This window comes from Mytilus galloprovincialis, chromosome 9 (genome assembly GCF_965363235.1).
Source record: "Mytilus galloprovincialis chromosome 9, xbMytGall1.hap1.1, whole genome shotgun sequence".
Taxonomy (NCBI): Eukaryota; Metazoa; Mollusca; class Bivalvia; order Mytilida; family Mytilidae; genus Mytilus; species Mytilus galloprovincialis.
In genome coordinates, this window is record NC_134846.1 from 76,566,766 (window position 1) to 76,591,756 (window position 24,991).

Consider the following 24,991-nt stretch of genomic DNA (forward strand, 5'->3'; position numbering starts at 1 on the left):
AACTGGTTATCACATATGTTAATAAATATTTTCAGATCTTTTGTTCATTGGCAAACATATTAAAATCAAATTTTTCTACATAAGGGAGATAACTCATTAATTAATTTGATACCACTGGTGGTTAAACATTAGCACATAATCAAATTTATTACTATGGTGGTTTAACATTAGCACATTTCTTCAATGTATTTACCACTGGCGTGACTGGTGTTTATTATAAGCATTGATCATTAACTTATGGTTTCATTCCCTTTTCTTTTTTAGGTAACATTTGATGGCTTCTTAGAAGTATTATGTAAATATGGTTTGAATTTGGAGAAGAAGTTGTTGTCAGCATTCTTATCAAGATGTAGTGTAAAACCACAACGTGATGGGGTACCTTACAGGGAATTTTTACATAGATTCCAGGATAGATCTGAAGCAGGAATGACCCACAACATACTGAACAGTAAAAAACACAGGCTAGTCAGATTGTAACTATTAATATAATTATCTCTAGAGGTGATGCACTGTTTGTACTGGGTTATCCATGTAGACTGTGTGCACTCTAGAGCGGATACCATGACAACATGTATGGTAACCATGCTCAAATCAGTTACCAAGACAACATGTTTGGTAACCATGCACTTCTCTGTAGATTGTGTGGTGTCTAGGTATTGTAGTTTGTATGGTAGCACTACTGTTGGTGTCTATGCACTGAATTTTTGCTAGATAATTTATTGTGAAAACATCAACATTGTTATAGAGATAAGGAATCATAACAGCACTTCTTAATAGGGTGGTTTCTGAATTAGTGTTTTGTGTGGTTCACTTTTAGACTTGTTATAAATTTTTATGTCCAAAGAAGGATAACAAGATAATTTTGAAAACAAGATATATTATTATTACATGAAACCTTTATTCTATATTATTATCAAAATAAAAAGATCTTAAACACCTTGGAAAATAATAACCATATGAAATATATTGATCATTTAATATGTTTAGAATATGTCAAACTACAATTGATGCTAATTGTGAGTAACAGATGGGGTGACGTCAACGAGACAGTAGCCAAGTGACACAAATATAAAGAAAAACATCTATTTACATTTAAACCAAAGTTATTTTTATTATAACCTATATTTAAATGTATGTATATATCTGTAAATAGGGTTGGAGATAGACCTGCTAGTCCTGGTAACGTTTCTACAATGAGTGGTATTGAAGTACAGCTAATGAACATGTTCCAAAGAGATTTCTTATCATTATTGGGTACACTCAAGTAAGTAAATCACTATTTTATAACATTTTTTCACAAATTGTATAGAGGGGATATCAGTATTTTCAAAAACCAAAATACTAAAAGTAACTTATTATTTGCAAAGCATGCAATTCATTTATGAAATAAGGAGATCTGGTATGATTGCCAATGAGACAACTATCCTACCGAGTCCAAATGAAGCAGATTTAAGAAGCTATAGGTCACTTTATGATTTCTTTCCTTATTTCTACTGGTCATTGTCTGAAATTTTGATGTGAAGAGAAGACATGTATAACAGTGCACTATGAACAGTTGAAAAGTTAATATCCAAATAAAGCTGTTTTAAGAATAAAAAGACATGTGCTGCTGTGATACAGTTAAATAAATTGCAGCCACAATATTGTGATAAACCAATATAAAAATAAGAAGATGTGAAATGATTGGAAAAACGTTGTATTTAAAAACTTCTAGTCTGTAATGAAATATAGCAATTCCTCTTGAAGAAATAAACAACATAGGTTTAATCCATCTATATTCTGACCTCTTTACTTCTACAGGAGCATAGACAACCACAACACTAATGTGATAAGCCAGGAAGAGTTTAGAGCTGCGATAGAGAGCAGATTTAGCCTGACCCTCCGTGATGACCAGTATGAGTCATTCCTTGATAGGTTACCACTAGATGAGGATGGCAATGTTAAATATGCAGAATTTCTACAGTTCTTTGATACAAAGTAAGTACAGATTTAAGTATGGATATATTAAGGCTTTTAAAACATTTTAGAACACATAATGTCGTCATTAGGCCATTCTGGGGTACATTTATTATGCCCCTGCTTTAAAAAAGTGGTGGGGTATACTGTTTTATCTCTGTCCCCATCCATCCGTCTGTCACATGAATATTTTTATTCTCATTTTATTGAAGAACTACATCATAGGGATTTCTGAAATTTGGTTTCAGGGTTTATATAAGTCAGCTTCACTGTGTGATACGTTTTGAGATTCATCACTCAATAACTTCCTGGGCGGGCGGGGTATCACCAGTGAGTTGTAGCTTGCAGTTTCACTTGTATTGATAAAAGAAAACATCTGCACACTATATCAATTCTAAATGTATCAGATAATAACAAATGTGATGAATTTAATTTCAGTAAGTGAAGGATGACAGAAGATAGATATTTATGCTAAGTGGTTTGGATGATATTGTTTTTAGCTCACCTGGCCCGAAGGGCCAAGTGAGCTTTTCTCACCACTTGGCGTCCGTCGTCCGTCGTCGTCTTCCGTCGTCCGTCGTCGTCCGTCGTCGTCGTCGTTAACAATTTACATTTTGAACTTCTTCTAGAGAACCACTGAATGGAATGGAACCAAACATGGCATGAATGTTCCTTATGAGGTGCTGACCAAGTGTTGTTACTTTGTAGCCGATCCATCATCCAAGATGGCCGCCAGCAGGGGACTTAGTTTAACATAGGACCCTATGGGAAATGCATACAAATGACTTCTTTTAGAGAACCACTGAATGGAATGAAACCAAACATGGCATGAATGTTCCTTATGAGGTACTGACCAAGTGTTGTTACTTTGTTGCCGATCCATCATCCAAGATGGCTGCTAGCCGGGGACTTAGTTTAACATAGGACCCTATGGGAAATGCATACAAATGACTTCTTTTAGAGAACCACTGAATGGAATAAAACCAAACATAGCATGAATGTTCCTTATGGGGTGCTGACCAAGTGTTGTTACTTTGTAGCCGATCCATCATCCAAGATGGCCGCCAGCAGGGGACTTAGTTTAACATAGGACCCTATGGGAAATGCATACAAATGACTTCTTTTAGAGAACCACTGAATTGAATGAAACCAAACATGGCATGAATGTTCCTTATGAGGTGCTGACCAAGTGTTGTTACTTTGTTGCCGATCCATCATCCAAGATGGCCGCCAGCGGGGGACTTAGTTTAACATAGGACCCTATGGGAAATGCATACAAATGACTTCCTCTAGAGAACCACTGAATGGAATGAAACCAAACATGGCATGAATGTTCCTTATGAGGTGCTGACCAAGTGTTGTTACTTTGTTGCCGATCCATCATCCAAGATGGCCGCCAGCCGGGAACTTAGTTTAACATAGGACCCTATGGGAAATGCATACAAATGACTTCTTTTAGAGAACCACTGAATGGAATAAAACCAAACATAGCATGAATGTTCCTTATGGGGTGCTGACCAAGTGTTGTTACTTTGTAGCCAATCCATCATCCAAGATGGCCGCCAGCGGGGGACTTAGTTTAACACAGGACCCTATGGGAAATGCATACAAATGACTTCTTCTAGAGAACCACTAAATGGAATGAAACCAAACATAGCATGAATGTTCCTTATGGAGTGCTGACCAAGTGTTGTTACTTTGTAGCCGATCCATCATCCAAGATGGCCGCCAGCGGGGGACTTAGTTTAACATAGGACCCTATGGGAAATGCATACAAATGACTTCTTCTAGAGAACCACTAAATGGAATGAAACCAAACATAGCATGAATGTTCCTTATGGAGTGCTGACCAAGTGTTGTTACTTTGTAGCCAATCCATCATTCAAGATGGCCGCCAGCGGGGGACTTAGTTTAACATAGGACCCTATGGGAAATGCATACAAATGACTTCTTTTAGAGAACCACTGAATGGAATGAAATCAAACATGGCATGAATGTTCCTAATGTGGTGCTGACCAAGTGTTGTTACTTTGTAGCCGATCCATTATCCAAGATGGACGCCAGCGGGGGACTTAGTTTAACATAGGACCCTATGGGAAATGCATACAAATGACTTCTTTTAGAGAACAACTGAATGTAATGAAACCAAACATTGCATGAATGTTCCTTATGCCGTGCTGACCATGTGTTGTTTCTTTGTAGCCCATCCTTCATCCAAGATGGCCGCCAGCATGGGACTTAGTTTAACATAGGACCCTATGGGAAATGCATACAAATGACTTCTTTTAGAGAACCACTGAATGGAATGAAATCAAACATGGCATGAATGTTCCTAATGTGGTGCTGACCAAGTGTTGTTACTTTGTAGCCGATCCATTATCCAAGATGGCCGCCAGCAGGGACTTAGTTTAACATAGGACCCTATTGGAAATGCATACAAATGACTTCTTTTAGAGAACCACTGAATGGAATAAAACTAAACATTGCATGAATGTTCCTTATGAGGTGCTGACCAAGTGTTGTTACTTTGTAGCAGATCCATCATCCAAGATGGCCCCCAGCAGGAGACTTAGTTTAACATAGGACCCTATGGGAAATGCATACAAATGACTTCTTTTAGAGAACCACTGAATGGAATAAAACCAGACATGGCATGAATGTTCCTTATGAGGTGCTGACCAAGTGTTGTTACTTTGTAGCCGATCCGCCATCCAAGATGGCCACCAGTGGGGGACTTTTGAATGAAATTAAACATGTTCCTTTCCTTATCAATGAGGTTGTGTTGTCACTTTTAGCCAAATTTTATATTTTTTCATATGATTTCAAAAACCCAAGTAGAATCAGGTGAGCGATACAGGCTCTTGAGAGCCTCTAGTTTCCTATCTCTATCCTTTTCCTTTTGAAACGCAACAGTTTTGAATACATTTTAATCATTTCTATATATTGTTTTAGGGGAATGGCACCAAGTTTATTTGGTAAGAAACAGGGTACTGGTCCTGTCCCTGCTCCTATTCCTAACATAATGGAAGAGTTGGTACAAACACAGGCTGACAGACTGGTCGTGGAGGAAGAACCATTAGATTACACTTCACGCAAGAGGAGTAATGAAGAATTATTCAACCTTGTCAAAGATCTACTGACTCGTAAGTTCCAGGATGTAGAAAGAGCTTACCAGGAATTAGATGAGATAAATACCAGAAGACTAACTCAAGAGTTGATGTTCCAGCTATTAAACAGGTATGATCATTGACCTTATATCTACCAAAATATTTAAAAAGGTTGAAATGAAACGTATAGAACCGATTGTTTTTTTTTTCTAACATTTTAGATAGATATTTTTTTATAACAATATACATTTACCAAAAATTAACCAAAGAATTACCGGTATCATAATTTATGTTAATTTGGTAATTACACCTTATATATAAGAATGCTGGATTTTGATTGGTTGGCAGTTAGTGTATTTTTCGCATATTCTAACCCTTTTTCCTTATTTCAATAGAATTTGCATGTTTTTCACAACTTCCAGTGGATATGCTTCAAATTCCCTTATATGCCATGGTATTTGTCTTTTTGGATATTCCTTTTATTTTACCCTTGATCCTCTTTCTGACAAAATTATTTGGATATGACGTTACATAAAGACAGCTTTGATGCAAAAAAATATTTTTTTATCCCTTGTTTCATTGTAGATTTGATATAAAACCAGAGATTTCTCGAGGTGAAATTAGAGAATTATGGAAAACATTTATCACAAACACAGACAAGACCTTAGACTACTTACAGTTTGTAAGACATTTTGGTTTCTCTGCAAGATCTGCCCACTTCCCTAATGCCAAGGTCCAGCCTCCAAGAAAAGGTGATGCCGATTTCATGATCAGATCCAGAAAATTAAACTGTGCTGCTGATATGTTACAAGACAGTCTAAGATCAAAGGTAAAATTATATTAGAATAGCTAGGTATTTTGTACATCTCCACAGCAGTAGTAGGTCTCTTAAAGGTGTCCTGGTTTGTTTGAAAAAAACTAAATCAAGAAAGAAATTGGCTTCATTCTAAGGAGAAAAATCCAATATAGGCTTTTTTTTATTGGCTGCTTATAAATTTCTATGATTAAGTTTACTATACTCTTATTGAGATTGAAATGCAGTTCTAGACCACATTATTAACAAAATGCAAATGTTTTTTAAAATGAAGCTTTTATCAGAGATTTGAACAGAATCAATATCAGTAAGAATTGTTCACATTGCATACACAATATAAGGAAAATAAATTTAAACATGCTGATAATTGAACCTCTGATAGCACAATTATGATTAATTCTATATATCAATTTTTTAAAACTTGTTGCTTTATATTTTTAGATTGACTATATGTGGGAGGAGCTACGTAAAGAGTTTGTAGGGATGGACCCTTATGGTACAGGCTATGTAACGAGGGAGGAGTTTAAGGATGTCCTTACTGAGTTATGTGTTCATCTTAGTGAATTTGAAACTAGATCACTAAGTGATAAATTTGAAATTCGACAGGATGGCAGGTAAGACCAACCTTTTCTTTGATTTGGAAAATTTTTCATTTGTTAAAAATGTATGAAATCCTTTTTACAAAAGAGATATATGATTAAAAAGTATTGTTCAAGTACTTAAAAAACAAGTCATAATCTTGACAATAGACAAAAATAAATAATGTTCCCTTTCTGATTTTTCTAAAAACCTAACTAATCAAGATTTCTTTAAGAGTAGACTATCTTATAGCATATCAGCATCACAGTTTAGATGATTCTTATTATGAAGTCGCAATCATCTTTTCTGGAGACTTACTAAAGTCAGACTTTACATGAACTTTTCTATGTTTAACAGCACACTGCAATTCTTCCTTTTAATAAAATATGCATTTTTACTTCACTTTTAGAGTATCATATATAGAATTTTTGAAACCATTTGCTCTGAAGAAACAGATGTGGCGTCATGGCAATAATATGCTGTCTTTGTTACAACATCCACAGCCTGAGATACCTATAGCAGACATTGGGGAACCTCCACAGAAAGGATTACATGGAATTACATCAAAACTTAGACAAAAAGTAAGTCAATATATAAGTGTTCCCTAAGACTGTGTCTACCACATCACTAAAACATGGCATTGATTTGTGACATTGCAATAAAAAAATCAAAATAATCTTGGTAATTGCAATAATCATTGTGTTGAATTTATAAGAAACCATAAAAGTAAGAGAAATAAATCTCAGAATGTTGTATTTGTTCAAATTGATAGAAAAATTAAGATATCAGGACTGAGGGTGACTCTTTCTTAGTCTATGGTACTCAGTGACATGGAAAATAATATTTGATATCAGAACAAATGTCAGCCTTAAAAATACAAGAAGGTGGGGTCATAGCTTTCTATACAAGGTAAAAATGAGAAGTGGAATTGTTATTTTCTGTATCTTTGTCAAGCACAGGCATTTAAAAAAGAAACTGTAATGACTTGGCCATCTCAAAAAAGCTATATCTTGAGAACCCTTTTAGCCATTTTAAAAAAATCAAATTAGTCTGATCACATGACCACAATATCATCTTCAATATGCAAAGTGCAAGGCTGTTAAGGAACAATCAATCAATCAATTAGAAATACAATGTATATCAAATTTAACATGAATTTAAAAATATATCAAATTTAACATGAATTTAAAAATATATCAAATTTAACATGAATTTAAAAATATATCAAATTTAACATGAATTTAAAAATATATCAAATTTAACATGAATTTAAATGCTTTGTTGATTATTCAAACAATACATTACATTGAAACTTTATTTATTTCAGCTGGCTGGAGACTGGAAGAATATACGAAGGGCTTTCAAGAAGTTAGATAGAGCTAATGATGGGTACCTCAATGTGAATGAGTTCAGATCTGTCTTGAAACTTGCTAATGTCATTCTAGATGAAGAAGAAGTTTACCATGTATTGACACAGTTTGATAATAACATGTCTGGAAAAATCTCTTATGAAAAATTTGTTGACGAAGTACTAAAACCTCCAACTCGACAAAGTGTAAAACAAATTTAAAAAGTGTTGCTAAATTTAACATAAACTGATTTTTTTAATCTTTGTAAGTGACTCAACTTGGAATTTGTATATGAGATGTTTGACTTTTGGTTGAATGATGCATACAAGTTGAATGAAAGTGAGAGAATATGGTGTATATTTGAGTTATATATATATTTTCCAATGGGTATTCTATCTAATTATGACAATTGTGGCTTAAATGTAACTTATGTATGAGGTTTTACTTTATTTCTATATTCAGAAGGTTATTAATTATTTTTTTTGACTGAAGTTGCCAAAAACAAAATTTTTTTTTTTTTTATTATAGCTGGTTAAAAAACTTCTCAAATTTTATGATTTTATGATTTTCTTAAAATGTTTTTTTTTTTCAAGGAATGCAAGAATGGTGTAAATGTGTTTGTTGTACAAATGTGAGATTCCCCAATATCATCTGACCAACAAATATCAGTAAATTTCTTCATATTTATATCCTGTAAATGTTCATAATCACCACCTTAGTAAAAAAATCTTTGAAGAAATGTGGAAGTTAAGTTTATTTTGCTTTTAAGTCCAGATTTTTACTATATTTCAACTAAGGATTTTGGCATATTATCCATATATTAAGCTGCCATCATTTTCACTTGTATGATTGAGAATTTTTTTATTGTACAAAAATCATGTATTTTCCATATTATCCATTTTGAAATAGATATTACATTTTTTTCGCTTTGCTCAAATTTGGTTTCATTCCCTCCATCAAATGTATATTGTCTATAACAGTATTATCAGATTTTAAAAAGAATGTTTTTATATTGTGTTTATGAACTGTGATATTTTATAGCTGTGATATTTATCGGATTCTTTTTGTATAACTCTCTGTATTAATTATTATTATAAGTGCCTTTGTTAATTTTGTAGAATAAGTTCTCTCTTTTTATATTATATTCTTTGGTTACTATCTATTACTGCAACTTTCTTAATGTATTTTACAAAAGAAAACCTTAACATATATGAGATTGTTTTAAAGAATGTTATTTACTGATCGAAACTGTCATTTCATATTCATCAAGAGCATATAAAATTTACCATACAACCCTCTGGCACACGACAATCTGTTATATGTGATTTTTTTTCTACGAGTCCGTACAATCTGTCATTTTCTTGTTACAGCATGTGGTTACAGAACTATATATTTTGTCTTTCTGTTTGTCAGCTATTGACTGATTTTTTTATGTTTTGACATTAAATTTGTTGTATGTTTACAAGTACTCTTTTCTTATTTATACTATTTACACTGCAATGACTTTTGACCTGGTCCCAACTATGAACTAGTGATTTCATATACAACATATTAATTACTTGATTTCTGTGATAAAATCGTCCACCAAAAGATGACTAGTTTATGATGTTTAAATGAATATCTACATACTGGTACTCTTAGATCTGCACTTAGTGTCTTATTGCCACACCCAGTCTGTGTTTTTGTTACATTTTTTTCTGTTATGTATCAATATGATCATTTCAGCTGTTTCTTTAAGTTGTTCGTATGTTGTGCTATTACAACACTGTCCAAGGTTAGAGAAATGATTGGTTTAACCCGCCACATTCTGTATGTACCTGTCCTAAGTCAATAGCCAGTAACTCAGTGGTTGTGATTTGTTTGTATATCAATTTTTGGTTGTTTATTGTTTTGTACATGAATCGGGCAATTAGTTTTCTGGTTTGAATTGTTTTAAATTTGTTATATCGTGGCCGACTATGCAGTATGGATTATGCTCATTGTTGAAGGTCGTACAGTGACCTGTTGTTGTTAATTTCTATGTCGTTTGGTCTTTGGTGGATGATATGTCTCATTGTCAATCATACCACATCTTCTTATTTTTATAAACCTTCAAGTTTGATGTAAATCCAACCTAATATGACATCAGTTTAATTTAGAAAAAAATAAGATTTTCTATGAAAAATGTTATGAAATTAAACTGAAACTTATCCACCTCTCTCCAAGCAGAATAAACCTAAGAAAGTGTATAGTTAAAGGTTTTTTAGCCTACAGGTCTTAAATGTGTTTTTGACACATCAGTTTGGGCCTTAATGAACAAGTTGCCTGCAATTAATAGGCAAACTTTAGTTTCTTCCAGTATATCCAGTACTTTATGAGACTGAAAGAAGAATTGTCTTTGACAGCACATAAGATCACAATTGTGTGCATGTGAACTGGTGTAGGGGAAATAACTCTAGTAATAACTCTGGTACACAAATAAAACACCTTTATTTAACCTTTTTAACAAATAGAAATGATATTCAGATAAAACACATTAAATCTTTTAACAAATAGAAAAGTTGTTATGTGAAAACTAACATATCAATAATTCATAAAGCATTTACATACAAATAAAAACAATAAAAAATATCACACACATCTTCTAGATGTGCTCAAGTAAAATATGTGTAGAAATACAGCTGTCTCAACTGTATGTAGCCATAGAATGTATGATTTCAAGTCATCTTTAACAGCAATGACCCATGGCTGACCAGCACTACAGTACTATATTTTTACAATGGTGGTATCTGAAGAGATTTTTTAATTGAAAGTTTTATGAATATAATTTAAAGGAAACCATGCTATTTGAAAATATTGGCAAAACTGAAACGTAATCATTGACAAATTCAATATTGTTGACATACATGTAAATATTTTGAGTGAAAACTAAATCATACATTCTTTCTCTCTTACACTGAACAATAGCATTGGCAAGAAAATCGACAAAACGTTTAGGCATTTCCTAATTGAACAAAACTTTGAGACACCTTTATGCATAACTCTTTGATTACTAAAAGAGAGTCACAGTAAAACTAACTTAAGGGGGCTCGAGGGTATAAATCATTTTTTTTCTAATATAGGATTTCTCTATTTTTTTCTTTAAATAAACTTTATCCTATATCTAATAGAAAAATGAAATAAAAATATGGCGTCACCGTTCATTTAAGCTCACAATCTGTAGTCTAAAGAAATATGCATTTTTTTTAGGTAATTTTTTTCTGTTGAACTAATAGGAGAAAAAAAGGTAATATCGAAATAAAAAATTAACTAAATTACAGAAATCGCTTAAATTTTACAATAGTTTAGTTTAAGTAGTTAATTTGAATAAAATAATAAAAAATATAGGTCACCAATGAGTTAAAAAAGATATTTCAATTTTAATGCCAAAAAATGGCATTTTTTCACCAAAGGGAGATAATTTGGAGCTTTTTCAATGATATAAACATTTTAAAAGTCATCTGGGGCCAAAACAAGTCTGTCAATCATGGGTCTTTTATAACAGTAATAAGAGATGAAAGGAAATTATCTCGCCTTATTGCAATATTGTACTTATATCCTGTTGTTTCTTGTCAGATTTATTTTTACCAATCCTATTCATTTTTGTATTCCTCTTTTCAAATTCTGATATCAAATCATCTCAAACACCTCTTATATCCATTTCTTTATTTTTCTGTATAATTTGTGTTATTCTTAAATTCATAAAAATGTAAAGTAAAAAATAAACAATGCCTTAAACAATGCCTAAAAAGTCCAATTGACGTTTTTCAATTTGACCCGCATGAGATATAAAAGCATATTTTCACCAATCATGATAATGTTATCACATCAGAAATTGAATCTGACTGGTTTTACCATTAGTTATTTGATATTTGACTAGAAAACTTTCAGACCTTAGTAAAATACTTGTTTTATTTCACCAATCATTATTAAGAACCTGCAGCCTTCATGATGTTTTTAAAATGAGTTGGAATTATTAAAAGGGCCTTAACTCTAAGGTTTTCAATCTTCTTTCAAATGCCCAATTGAAAGTTTGTACCAAAACATTTGTACGGATAACAAAATATTTATACATTCAATCATCGTTACAATATTTCTTCAATATTCAATGTTGTGCGCTTGGTAAACTTTAATTCACTTAGAGTTAGTTCCCTTTGATCAGAAAGTGCTTGTCGAGGATAAGTTGTACATAATGTATATCGTCTCTGGTTGAACCCTAGTGTTGTAATGTAGTCCAGAATGACCTGAAAAGAATAAAGAAATATAAAATTTACATCTTTTCAGTCCATGGATATGACATTTTTCAACAATCTATACTATTAAACGAGAAGACCTCATTTTGTGTGTCGCTTCTCTTCCTTCCACAATAAATTAATCATCATGCCTCTGTGTCCTATAGGTAACATGCATAGTCGCATTTGTCATCCATTCTTATGATTATTCAGATTGAGTTATTTTGGGAGAAAAACGACAAAAAAGGAGTCCAGATAATTCCGTCATCAGACTGATTTTTAGTCATAGATAAGACTTCCGGTTTGAAACATTCACAAACACAACCAATCGTCTGATAGATAACAAAAAATGAAAAATAAATAAGCCAATCAAATCGTTCTCTATATCATGGTGTTTAGATAGCAAGAACCACAACTATTATACCTCCTTATAGAGGACAATTATTTTTTCGCGTTTATCTACATGTAAACTACGATTATTCTACTTTAATATATAGAGACTCTCTGTATTCTGTCTACTGTTTTCTTTCAATTGTTTACTATTTAAGGGGTAATACCAGTTGCATATATATTAGAATAAGTAAAACATGTGACACATTTTTAAAAATCAGTCGTATGATAGATAACAAAAAAGAATCAAAGCGCGAAAGCGCTGTAAAGGCAGTTAATTACAGGTTGTGTGTATTTCTAGTCCAGTTATATCATTATCTTCCATAGAACAGAGGTGGTTTGTAGTATTTAAGATTTAGAGTTCTCTTGTACCTAGTTCACCTATATCTATAGTCTACTGTTTACAGTATATTTTCTGTACCTCGCCATGAAATGCATTTTTAAGACATAAGAACTTTTCCTTTTTAATGTAAATAAAACTATTTTTAATTATTGATTATATACACATATTCAATTACTCCTATCCTATGAAAAATTCACAAGGATTGACTAGTCTCCGTTCTGTGTGTATTGCTAGAACATCAAGTAACATAATGGTTAATGTACATAGTAACATGTCAACTCTTTTGAAGACAGAACTTTTTTAAAATTCTCCCTCCAAGCAGAATTATTTTTCAGTATAAACATGATAAAGTTATCTACCTGTATTAATGACCTAGAGACTCTCAAGAGCCTGTGTCGCTCACCTTGGACGGTCTATGTGCATATTAAACAACGGACACATATAAAATGACAAAATTGTGTTTTTGATGATGGGGATGTGTTTGTAGATCTTTCTTTACTGAACATTCTTGGTGCTACAATTATCTCTATCTATAATAAACATAGCCCAGTATTTACAGTTGAAAATATTTTTTAAAAATTAACAAAAAATACAAAAATTTATGAAAATTGTTAAAAATTGACTATAAAGGGCAATAACTCTTTAAGGGGTCAACTTAAAATTTTGGTCATATTGACTTATTTGTAGATCTTACTTTGCAGAACATTATTGCTGTTTACAGTTTATCTCTATCTATAATAATATTTAAGATATTAACCAAACTCTGCAAAATTTCCTTCAAATTACTAATTTGGGGGCAGCAATCCATCAACGGGTTGTCAGATTTGTCTGAAAATTCCTGGGCAGATAGATCTTCACTGAAGAGACAATTTCACCCATGTCAGATTTGCTCTAAATGCTTTGGTTTCAGAGTTAAAAGCCAAAATCTACATTTTACCTGTATGTTCTATTTTTGGCCATAGTGGCCATCTCGGTTGATTGACCGGGTCTAACCACACATTTTTTAAATTAGATACCGCAATGATGATTTTGGCTAAGTTTGGTTAAATTTGGCACAGTAGTTTCAGAGAAGATTTTTTGTAAAAGTTTATGGTCGACGAAACCAAGTGATGAGTCAGGTCAGGTGAGCTAAAAAGGAGTTTTTAATCAAGGTAACAATGACATCTGGTGGCCATAAAAGCTGTCTCATTAGCATTTTAACCACTTCCCATATTTGCTTTTAAGACAATAGAAGAAAATTATTCAATGCAAAAACAAAACTTACTTGTAAATATGAAATTCTCTTTACAGTATGAGTTTTTCTCATTGTTGGAGATTGTACAGTAGTACAGTCCTGTAACTGCTTATACCCATTTCTTATCCCCTTTAGTTTGATAAACTCACAGAATATCATATATTTACATTGTGCCACATCTCCTTATTTTTATATGCATTACAATAACATGAACAATTGTAATTCAAATCTATATATCAAAGCAAAATGAATTTCACTACTTTCATTCATGCATCCTTTGGAAAAATATAAGTTCTAAAATGACACAATATATGTTTATTTATATAAAAATAATATTTAGTTTTCGACTCTTAACAGGTATAAACAAGAATGTGTCCCCAGTACACGAATGTCCCACTCCCACTATCATTTTCCATGTTCAGTGGACCGTGACATTGGGCTAAAAACTCTAATTTGGCATTAAAATTAAAAAGATCATATCATAGGGAACATGTGTACCAAGTTTGAAGTCGATTGGACTTCAACTTCATCAAAAACTACCTTGACCAAAAACTTTCACCTGAAGAGGGACAGAGGGACAGACAGACGGACGAACGGACGCACAGACCAGAAAACATAATGCCCCCCTACTATCGTAGGTGGGGCATAAAAATGCACAGCTGTGTCATGATTTGTGAAATCTGTGCTGAAAACATAGGCATTTATGGTGTTTGAGTAATTCCATCTGTGAAGCTCAACATTAGCTCGTCATTGTGTGGTGGACAGTTATAAATCTTTCCTGCAGGTTGAATGTACATCTGTTCAGGAAAACCAATTTCACAAATCAAAACTTTCCTCTAGATTTCTCCTACAATATTCATCCAGTTTAGTTCTTTTGGTTTAACGGGACACCGTCCTGATTTTTAATTTTGTAATTAAACCATTCAGTCTCTTGCTTACAAATGGTGCATGAAAATAGGATGGGAATGCATGGCAGTAGACAAGTCTCTATAAAGTGGGTATGTGCCCTGAAAAAAGTTTTATAACATTAGCTTTTTTGAAACTTGTGAAAGACTTGTGCAACACACATACCTAAATAACTATAACATAGGTGGAGAGCATCATTCATGTCAATGTTTTGTTCCTGTTTACATTGTCATTGATATTTTTCAAGAAAGCCCGATGCATAGCTCATGAATTCTTGTCATTACAACCGAAATTTACATAATTACTGCTAAAATAATTATCAGTATAATATATCTCTTGTAGAAAAACCATACAATTGTAGTATTATAAACCAAAAAATGTCAAACAGATGATATTGAATCGTAATCCCAAAAGTTATGACGTCTTGAATTCACCCCCCTTTTTATTCTAAAACGATAATTGCGGTTGCAAACAGACTTTGGTTTACTTGCATGGCGATTATATAAATAACAGTATATATTTCTTAAAGAAAATAAAGTTTTACCATGAATAGTTTCCTGAACGTAGTCGTTTTCAGTAAAATGTGCCTTGCAAACAACAGCTGATTGATATGGGTTCTACGATTGCATCGCACATGACAATCTACGTTTGAGCCATGGCATTGATCCAATTTTTCCTTCTTATTAATTTTAAGTCATTTAGAAATGCAAGTCCTCCTCTTAAATGACACTCAGGTACACACCAACAAGGACTAGGCATCGTTAATTGCGTGATTGTTTTGCAGTGCAAAAACGGAAGTTAAGGACGGAACTGACTGGTCTCACTAATAAGAGACAAGAAGAATTTTAGAGACAAACAGCGACAAGAAGTTTAATTTAGTGACGAAGCGACAATAACTAACAAGGGACAAGCGAATCGTAATTCTCTCACGAGGCTATTCTCATTTGATGTGATAGGGTGAAGCTACACCTATCAAATATGTCCCTATGAAAAAGAAGAATTTCACTGTTAGAAAGGAAATGATATTGCATGGTTTTGATTCAATAAATTCTTTAAAAGGAAATTGAAATTTTTTTGTTTTGATGGCCAATTTTTAGCGTGTGCATAAAATATATTTTTTTTATATCTAATAAAAACTAATCCCTTTCTTCTTAATAAAAACATATTTTTATCTATCAATGTACAGTAATATAAAAAATGTTTTATAACCGCCCCTATAATAAAAAATAATGCATGATTTTTTTAATATCTATGGGGAATAAGTTGTTGCAATGACATTTTTTTAATTTATGTATAGTCGCTATATAGTCTTCTTGACGCTTCTTCTCGCTAAATTAATTATATTGTCGCTTCTTATCGCTATTTTAATTTTATTGTCGCTTCTTATCACTTTTTGACGCTTCTTGTCTTTAATTAGTGGAACCCTATTCAGGAACGATAATTTCATATTTTACATAACTGAGACCGAAATAACTATAACGTCATACGGCTTCACGTACAGAAATACTTTACATTGTATATTATGCAATATAATTCACGGTCAGTCGACTTTTAATTATAATATCATGTTATATCAACGAGTGAAATGATTTTAAAATATCTTTAGATCGCAAATAGTACTCGAAATTGAACGGACCTCTTTCCACACGGAATTCGAATAATGATAGTTTGTAATCAGATTGACTGCTTATAATGCAAAAGACACATTAATAAACAGATTTTTAAAACGAACAATACACACTGATCGTTTCTTTATTTCCCAATGTATATGAAAGGAACAAAAACCAATACATACCACAAAAAGAAGAGGAGAAATTTAAACATTTCCGGATCTATTTCTTGCAAAATGACCCCCAGCAAAGATTTGCGTAAGGAAAGATCAACCTCATGACTTGAAAGTCAGGCCTTAAAGCACTGCCTTTAAAAATAAATAAGCCATTCAGAGCGTTCTCCATATCATGGTGTTTAGATAGCAAAAATAACAACTACTATACCTCCTTAGAGAGGACAAATATTTTTCGCGTTTCATTTCATGGTGTAAGGCAGCAACCATTTGATTTTCTGGGGGGGGCTATGGTTTTTTTTTTCTGTGCAAACTTTTTTTTTTCGCCTGCGGCGAAAAACAATCTATTTTTTGGCGACAAGTCGAAAACAATTTTTTTCTTTCAATTTTAGCATTACATATAGTGGCAGCTGAGGGTGAAACAAACAATTTTTTTTCTCAGAATCAAAAACAAATTATTTTTTTCTCCAAAAACTGGAAACAAACTATTTTTTCCAAAAAAAACCATAGCCCCCCCCAGAAAATCAAATGGTTGCTGCCTAAAGATCGCAAGAACCACAACTATTATACCTCCTTATAGAGGACAATTATTTTTCGCGTTTATCTACATGTAAACTACGATTATACTACTTTGATATATAGAGACTCTCTGTATTCTGTCAGGGACTTTCTATGTTAGTATAGAAAGTCCCTGATTCTGTCTACTGTTTTCTTTGAAATGTTTACTATTTAAAGGGTCATACCACTTGCATATATATTAAAATAAGTAAAACATGCTCAACTTCATCTAAAACTACCTCAACCAAAAACTTTAACCTGAAGCGGGACAGACAGACGACCGAACGAACGAATGCACGGATGCACATATTAGATGGGGCATAACAATTTATTGTTGAAAGTGAAAATAGTGATTTGGCAAAAATGAAAGTAAGGTAAAGATTAGAGGGAGGCAGGACCTTTTTCGGGTATTGGGATCGGGTGTTGGGATCAGGTGTTTTGAAGCTCGGGATTTGGGGATTGATCCTTACGGGATCCGGGAATATATTTTTCGATTTCGGGATTTCGGGATCAGGACCCCTCCGACCAACCCTCAAATGAGCCTTAGTCGGTCTTAGTCATTTATACAAGATTCATATCCTACCATTGGCATGTTAGTAAGGCTCTCAAAAGAAAAAGCAGATGGATTGACCTTGAAGCATATTTTATTAGACTTATAATGGTCCATATATAAGCAGTTACATTTATTTGATGTTTGAAACGGTGCAAATTTTTAATTTGATTTGAATTTTACCAAAAGAAGCATTGTAGCAAAAGAGAAGAATAATTGTGGTCTGAGGCCAGAAACACGAAAATAATTGAATTTAACAGAAAGGAAACAAATATCGGACTTTGTAAAAAGGGAGAGGGCTTTTGATACCTTTTATGAAATTCTCCATACATAATATCTTTTACAAAAAATCAATACAATAGTTCACAAGCTGTATGTGCCCGCGATTTCGGGGGTGTGTTCTAGTTAACATTTATTTTTCAAGTTACCATCTATACTGAGCACATTAAGTTTAGCAACAAGCAGTCAATTTATATTTAAAAAGTATCCCTACTAAAAAATATGTACAAATACACCAGGTGCAATGTTTTACTTGACAAAAACTTAATTATAAAAATTATTTGCATAATTTTGGAAAATTTAAATCTTAATTTTGTTATCAATTAAAGTACATGTTGCTTAATGTTATTTACTAAGTATAGTTCATGGTAACATGAGTACCTTAGGTGGTAGTTGTATATAATGAAGATAAAAGTATTTGCTGTGTCATAGTGTACTTTCTTTTAGACCAATTTATAACTCTTCGCAACACTTGTCCTCACATATGTGATAAATGTGTGGAAAACTACCTGGCACCTGATGATTACTATACATATACTTATGGAGGATTACCTGATATCTGCTGATTAATATAGTACTATACATGTACTTACTTATCAAAATTTACTACACATAAATATGATGATGATGCAAGTTTTCAACAACCTTGATTGGCTATATATCAAGTAACATTTCAAGTTTTCAACCCTCCTTTTCATGTAACACAGGTTTTAATATATGTATAATAAAAAGCAACAATATGTGTGAAGTACAGCTGTGCAATATATATATTAATAAGATTATTTCAATGAATTGTTATGTATCTCATTCAGTGATCAATAAACACTCATTATATATATAAAAAAATAAAATGTGGTATGATTGACAATGAGACAACTGTTCACAAGGAACTAAATGACACAGAATTTTAAAACTATAATTAATAATGTAAAGGACACATCTCCATTAATCCTTAGGGAGTGTACATGGATCTGCTGTACCCTTGCAGTCAATCAAGGGGTGCGTCTACACTTGTGGAATCTCAAAGTACATACATACATATATAGTTGTTTTGATTTGAGATTATAACAGACACAAAATACTTAGTATGCTTAACCAGATCCAGTGACTAAAATTTGTTTTTTGATTCAAACAATATATGCTGCCCCTTTCCTTTCCAATATATAAGAGACAGAACTATCAAAAATTATTTAACTGCAAAAAACTTCACATGTGATGATGCAATGCTGTTTAGCTTCCATTCAAAGCAAACTGTAGAAGATTTTGTGCAGATACATCTCATAATAGAAAGACAAACTGACAAAGTCCAAATCAAGATGGTACAAAAAATTGAATGAGGTACAAAAATATGGGTATAGTTTTTAGTAATTCTGTCAAGTTTAGATCCATTTTAAAATAAAATGTAAAATGAAAACCAGATGCTCCGCAGGGCGTAGATTTATACGACCGCAGAGGTTGAACCCTGAACGGTTGGGGCAAGTATGGACACAACATTCAAGCTGGATTCAGCTCTAAATTTGGATTGTGATTAAATAGTTGACACAGCATAGGTTTCTGACACAGAATGAATGTGTTCTAATGAACTTAAAATTTTTGTTTTCTCTTAGAGCAATTCACTATGCTGTTGAATATTAATCCTCTCAAAAAAATGTTTGAAGAAATTTTCTTTTTTATTTATGAAATTTCAAATGAGAAAAATTGAACCCAATTTTTTTAATCACATCCCCCTTTCCCTTATTCCAAAACTAATCTCAATTAAAATTTCTAATGGAGTTTGCAACAATAACTACTCATTTAAATACATCATAAAATATTAAGATGTAAAAAAACTACTTGTTATCACTGAATGGTAAAGATTATTTTAATGTATCAGTTGGTAGTAAAAAGTGAATATACATTGTATATTGTATATAACAAAGATTTAAGTTGATTCTGGACAAAGAAAGATAACTCCAATTAAAAAAAAATCTTGCTATTGCACAATATTTTGCAATTAGATATTTCTTGCTTACTATTCTGGACAAAGAAAGATAACTCTAATTAAAAAACAATTTGCTATTTCACAATATTGTGCAATTAGATATTTCTTGCCATTGCGCAATACTGTGCAATTGAAAAGACTTGCTATTGCACAATACTTAATATAATAATTTTAGATCCTGATTTGGACCAACTTGAAAACTGGGCCCATAATAAAAAATCTAAGTACATTTTTGGATTCAGCATATCAAAGAACCCCAAGATTTCAATTTTTGTTAAAATCAGACTAAGTTTAATTTTGGACCCTTTGGACTTTAGTGTAGACCAATTTGAAAACAGGACCAAAAATGAAGAATCTACATACACAGTTAGATTTGGTATATCAAAGAACCCCATTTATTCATTTTTTGATGAAATCAAACAAAGTTTAATTTTGGACCCCAATTTGGACCAACTTGAAAACTGGGCCAATAATCAAGAATCTAAGTACATTTTTAGATTCAGCATATCAAAGAACCTAACTGTTTCATTTTTTGTCAAAATCAAACTAAGTTTAATTTTGGACCCTTTGGACCTTAATGTAGACCAATTTGAAAACGGGACCAAAAGTTAAGAATCTACATACACAGTCATGACAGTTAGATTCGGCATATCAAAGAACCCCAATTATTCAATTTTGATGAAATCAAACAAAGTTTAGTTTTGGACCCTTTGGGCCCCTTATTCTGTTGGGACCAAAACTCCCAAAATCAATACCAACCTTCCTTTTATGGTCATAAACCTTGTGTTTAAATTTCATAGATTTCTATTTACTTATGCTAACGTTATGGTGCGAAAACCAAGAAAAATGCTTATTTGGGTCTCTTTTTGGCCCCTAATTCCTAAACTGTTGGGACCTAAACTCCCAAAATCAATACCAACCTTCCTTTTGTAGTCATTAACATTGTGTTTAAATTTCATTGATTTCTATTTACTTAAACTAAAGTTATTGTGCGAAAACCAAGAATAATGCTTATTTGGGCCCTTTTTTGGCCCCTAATTCCTAAACTGTTGAAACCAAAACTCCCAAAATCAATCCCAACCGTTCTTTTGTGGTCATAAACCTTGTGTCAAAATTTCATAGATTTCTATTAACTTAAACTAAAGTTATAGTGCGAAAACCAAGAAAATGCTTATTTGGGCCCTTTTTGGCCCCTAATTCCTAAAATGTTGGGACCAAAACTCCCAAAATCAATACCAACCTTCCTTTTGTGGTCATAAACCTTGTGTTAAAATTTCATAGATTTCCATTCACTTTTACTAAAGTTAGAGTGCGAAAACTAAAAGTATTCGGATGACGACGACGACGCCAACGTGATAGCAATATACGACGAAAAATTTTTCAAATTTTGCGGTCGTATAAAAAGCGTATTTCCACACTTGAGAAAACCCTGAAATATACTGATAAAAATTAAAATAATAGCTGCAAAAAATCTACCTTAGCTAATGGTTTAGCCATCAAATGTTGAGTTGCATTTTAAAACAAAAGGGACTAATTTAGTTAATAGTGTGACCAAATTATAACTTAATGAAAGAAAATATAATTATGCAAATTTTTCGATTTACAACTCTTTTTTTTTTTTTTTTTTACATCTGAGTCATTTAAAAGATTCAAAATTTAGATTTAATATCATCAAACAGAGCAATTTAATTATTTTTTTTTAAATACATATACATGTGAAGCAGTCTGAAACCTCTTGGAAAGTTGTGTATTAGTTGGTTATTCTCCCATGACTTGGAAAGAAGATTTGATAATCAGTTTGTCTATTCAATAGAAGGTAGCCCATTGAAGTATGATAATGTATGTGGTTTATATTGAATATTATAATAATGATTACTCCCAATTACCACAAACCGTGCAAGACCCTCACAGGTAGTCAAAACTGGAAACAATGTCAGGGTTATGTCAACATACCAGTGGACCTATTACTCTGGATACATAAAAAGTTGAAAAATGTCAGTGTCTCAGTACATCTTAATGATATAATGAAATATATTAAACTAAAAATAAAGCTTCTAATTTGTTTAAATTTCCTGAAAATATATCATAGGAATTATTTTCATTATGAAGGAAATCCCAACTCCAGCAAAAGTGAAAGTCATTCATATTTTCAAATCAGTTTTAAAAATTTGATAAAGGTTAGTTATCATGTGATGTAATGCACAGACATGGCCTGACAATGGTCTGTAATAAACACATCATAGATTTATACGCAAAATGTTTGTTTGACTTTAAGAAGTGTGACTTTTGACCTCACTCCAACCAAAATGAATTATCACTCTTTAATCTACTGCATTTAAGACCCTGGAAGTGATAAACACCTGTTATTCAATTCATACTATAAGTATAAATATGTAATTACCTAGCTGTGACTTTAAGCTAGGTCAGGTCAATAAAAAGGACCTGAATACCTATCTTTTATCAACAAATTTTGGTGATTTTAAATATCTAATTATCATTTAAAAGGAAAATTTAAGCAAATCTACCCATATTTACCAATTCAATTTTCATATTTTTATACATAGATCTACTTATTTTTTACATATTTAAATATTCTACACATTTTTTTTTTTTTTTTTTTTATTTAACAGACCTTTTCAAAGTGTCCTAAAAATGATTAAGTAATGTCATCTGAATGTGGTTCATTGGATTCTAATACTACAGTAAAATATCTACAAGAATTGCACCAGAATATGCCATACAGATGTTATTTTAACTTTCTTTTTATTTAGGAGGAAGGGTATCATCTCAAAAGCCTCCAAATCACTCCTTTAAAAGAAACTTGTCCATGACCTTGTTTGGCTAATACAATTGTAAAAGTTTTCATGAAATTTACATTTCATGAAAGTCATATTGTCATACATGTGAACCATAAAATTATCCATACATCCACACATTCCAATATAACTTTAAGCATATCATTATATATATATCTGTTTTATCTATTTCTTTTTAAAATACAGAGGAAATAGTCTCAAAGCAGCCACTGAAAATTCTAATGAAATTTTTATGTAACATTTTTTTTCATTGGCTAAAATTCAAAATCATTCATGATGTTTTGTGGATTTTTTTAGTAAGTCAAATTTATTCCTCTGTGCAAGCTCTAACTATTATTTCATTAAGTAATGTATTATAATCAGAATAATAGTACTCAAGGCCGTAACTAGGCATCTTATTTGAGTGAGGCAAAATAATTGAGCCGAGCGAAGCGAGGCGAAATTTTTTTTTAGAGGGTATGAAATGAATCGTGCAAAATCCTGCATTCTAGGCATTTTTAGAGAGTTTGATAATGTTTTGAATTTGGACACTTTTTATATAATTTTTTTTTTATTTAAAGACTTTTGCTAACACCAAATTTTTAACAACTTTATTTAAATTTATATGCAAGATAATCATCCAAATTTCACTGATTTGAGTCTGCTGCCAGAACATAGAACAAACATCAGTAGTCAGTAGAGTTTGCCAAATTTTTCTATGGCCGGTTCAGTCAAATCATTTCAGAATGATAATTTGGTCTGCTAATATCCTTATCGCGATGAACATGGAGCATGGCAAGACCACACATTCTCTCGCCACTCATGCATGCTCTTTTCCAAGTTTTCAGTCGTTTCAGGGCAGTCTGTGTTTCTAAAGGTTGCACATTATCATAAACACAATGATCAATGTCTTCTTCCAATTCCTACTCCATCAGCAATTCTGTAGCAGCATCGGTAGTAACAGTTTTGTTTGCAAAAGGGAATTCAGCTTTTCTGTAAGCACCATCATACAGTCGCAGTTACAAAATATTAAACTCACTTTTATGCTGACAAAGAGTAGACAAACTAGGGGTAGAATGAGATAATATACATTTTATGATTCTATCTATAGAGTAAGTATATATGATATGGGTACAGGGGAATTGGAATGGAGTTTTTGACGTTTACATGTAGGTCCGTAATTTCAAATTATTTCTGGAAATGGTTGGTGGTATTTTAGTTCCAGAATCTATAAACTTTAGGGGTTGGGGTGTCCTTTTCCGAAAACCCGAATATAAAGAAACGAAATTCCATAGTCCCGAATAAGTAAAGACAAAATCCTGTGTTTAAGGTTCTACCATTCCTCAATAATATCAAATTGGAATATGGGATATATTCTTTAAATTTTTAAGGTTAAAGAAACATGGATAAAACCTGATCCATGAAATTAATACGCAGACAGGACTGCCCCCTTGCGATGCCCAGTACTTGATTTGTCAAAAGTTGGTGAAAAACGGAGATATGAAAACGCAGACAGGACTGCCCCCTTCCGAAGACCTGTACTTGATTTGTCAGTCTACTTATCGTTTGTGGATTGTTCTAATGAAGTTATATGCAATACTCAAACTCTGTGCTAAAAAAAACTAGTTTACTAGAATTATTCCTTCTTTACCTTCAGTGTCGCTTTTCCTTTTTCTACAAGAGCCTGTTTTTAACTAGAGATCCATGATGATTATCGTTACTAGGTTAATGTAATCGAGAAACATCACCCGTTGAGATTCTGAGTTATATCCAGGAAGAATGGTTTAAAAGGAATTATGGCAAGTTATAGAAATTAAGGTTGAGACAGAACAACAAATGACTTTTTTATTGATAAATATGTATTAAAAAAAATCAGTGTTGAAATTTTAGTGAGGCAATTGCCTCACTTGCCTCAAGGGTAGTTACGGCCTTGGTACTGTAGTTAAAGAGTTGCCACCCTCAATTTTGACAGTCGCAAATTTCAGTTTTACTGTCTTTGCTACACGTCACCAGTAAAACTGCATTTGAGACTGTCAAATCAACAATTGACAGTAGCAGCTCTTCAACTACAGTACTGTTATTCCCTAAATGCATGTGGTGCAAAATGTCTCAGACAA

The 24,991-nt window shown here is 32.4% G+C and overlaps 2 protein-coding genes and 1 long non-coding RNA gene across 7 annotated transcripts in view; 1 reads left to right on the forward strand and 2 right to left on the reverse strand.

Annotated features, from left to right (window-relative positions):
- Positions 1–9,270, forward strand: part of LOC143045982 (EF-hand calcium-binding domain-containing protein 6-like) — a 29,650-nt gene extending 20,380 nt beyond the window's left edge. For 4 of the 5 annotated variants that reach the window (XM_076218886.1, XM_076218889.1, XM_076218888.1 and 1 more), the window contains 8 exons: positions 265–473; positions 1,154–1,264; positions 1,801–1,977; positions 4,909–5,193; positions 5,649–5,892; positions 6,319–6,491; positions 6,866–7,037; positions 7,784–9,270. In XM_076218886.1, the coding sequence (XP_076075001.1) occupies positions 265–473; positions 1,154–1,264; positions 1,801–1,977; positions 4,909–5,193; positions 5,649–5,892; positions 6,319–6,491; positions 6,866–7,037; positions 7,784–8,026 (1,614 nt within the window). In that variant the 3' untranslated portion in view covers positions 8,027–9,270. The remainder of the gene's footprint in view (positions 1–264; positions 474–1,153; positions 1,265–1,800; positions 1,978–4,908; positions 5,194–5,648; positions 5,893–6,318; positions 6,492–6,865; positions 7,038–7,783) is intronic. The other variant, XM_076218887.1, reaches the window with a different exon arrangement.
- Positions 9,271–10,259: 989 nt separating this feature from the next.
- The window catches only part of LOC143045984 (UBX domain-containing protein 8-like), a 46,720-nt gene continuing 31,988 nt past the window's right edge, over positions 10,260–24,991 (reverse strand). The window contains exon 7 of the mRNA XM_076218892.1: positions 10,260–12,067. Within this exon, the coding sequence (XP_076075007.1) occupies positions 11,909–12,067 (159 nt within the window). The 3' untranslated portion in view covers positions 10,260–11,908. The remainder of the gene's footprint in view (positions 12,068–24,991) is intronic.
- On the reverse strand, positions 14,323–15,588 carry LOC143045985 (uncharacterized). Its single transcript, XR_012969051.1, has 2 exons — positions 15,473–15,588; positions 14,323–15,029 (listed from the first exon to the last, which is right to left on the reverse strand). It is a non-coding gene; the product is annotated as an uncharacterized LOC143045985 (long non-coding RNA).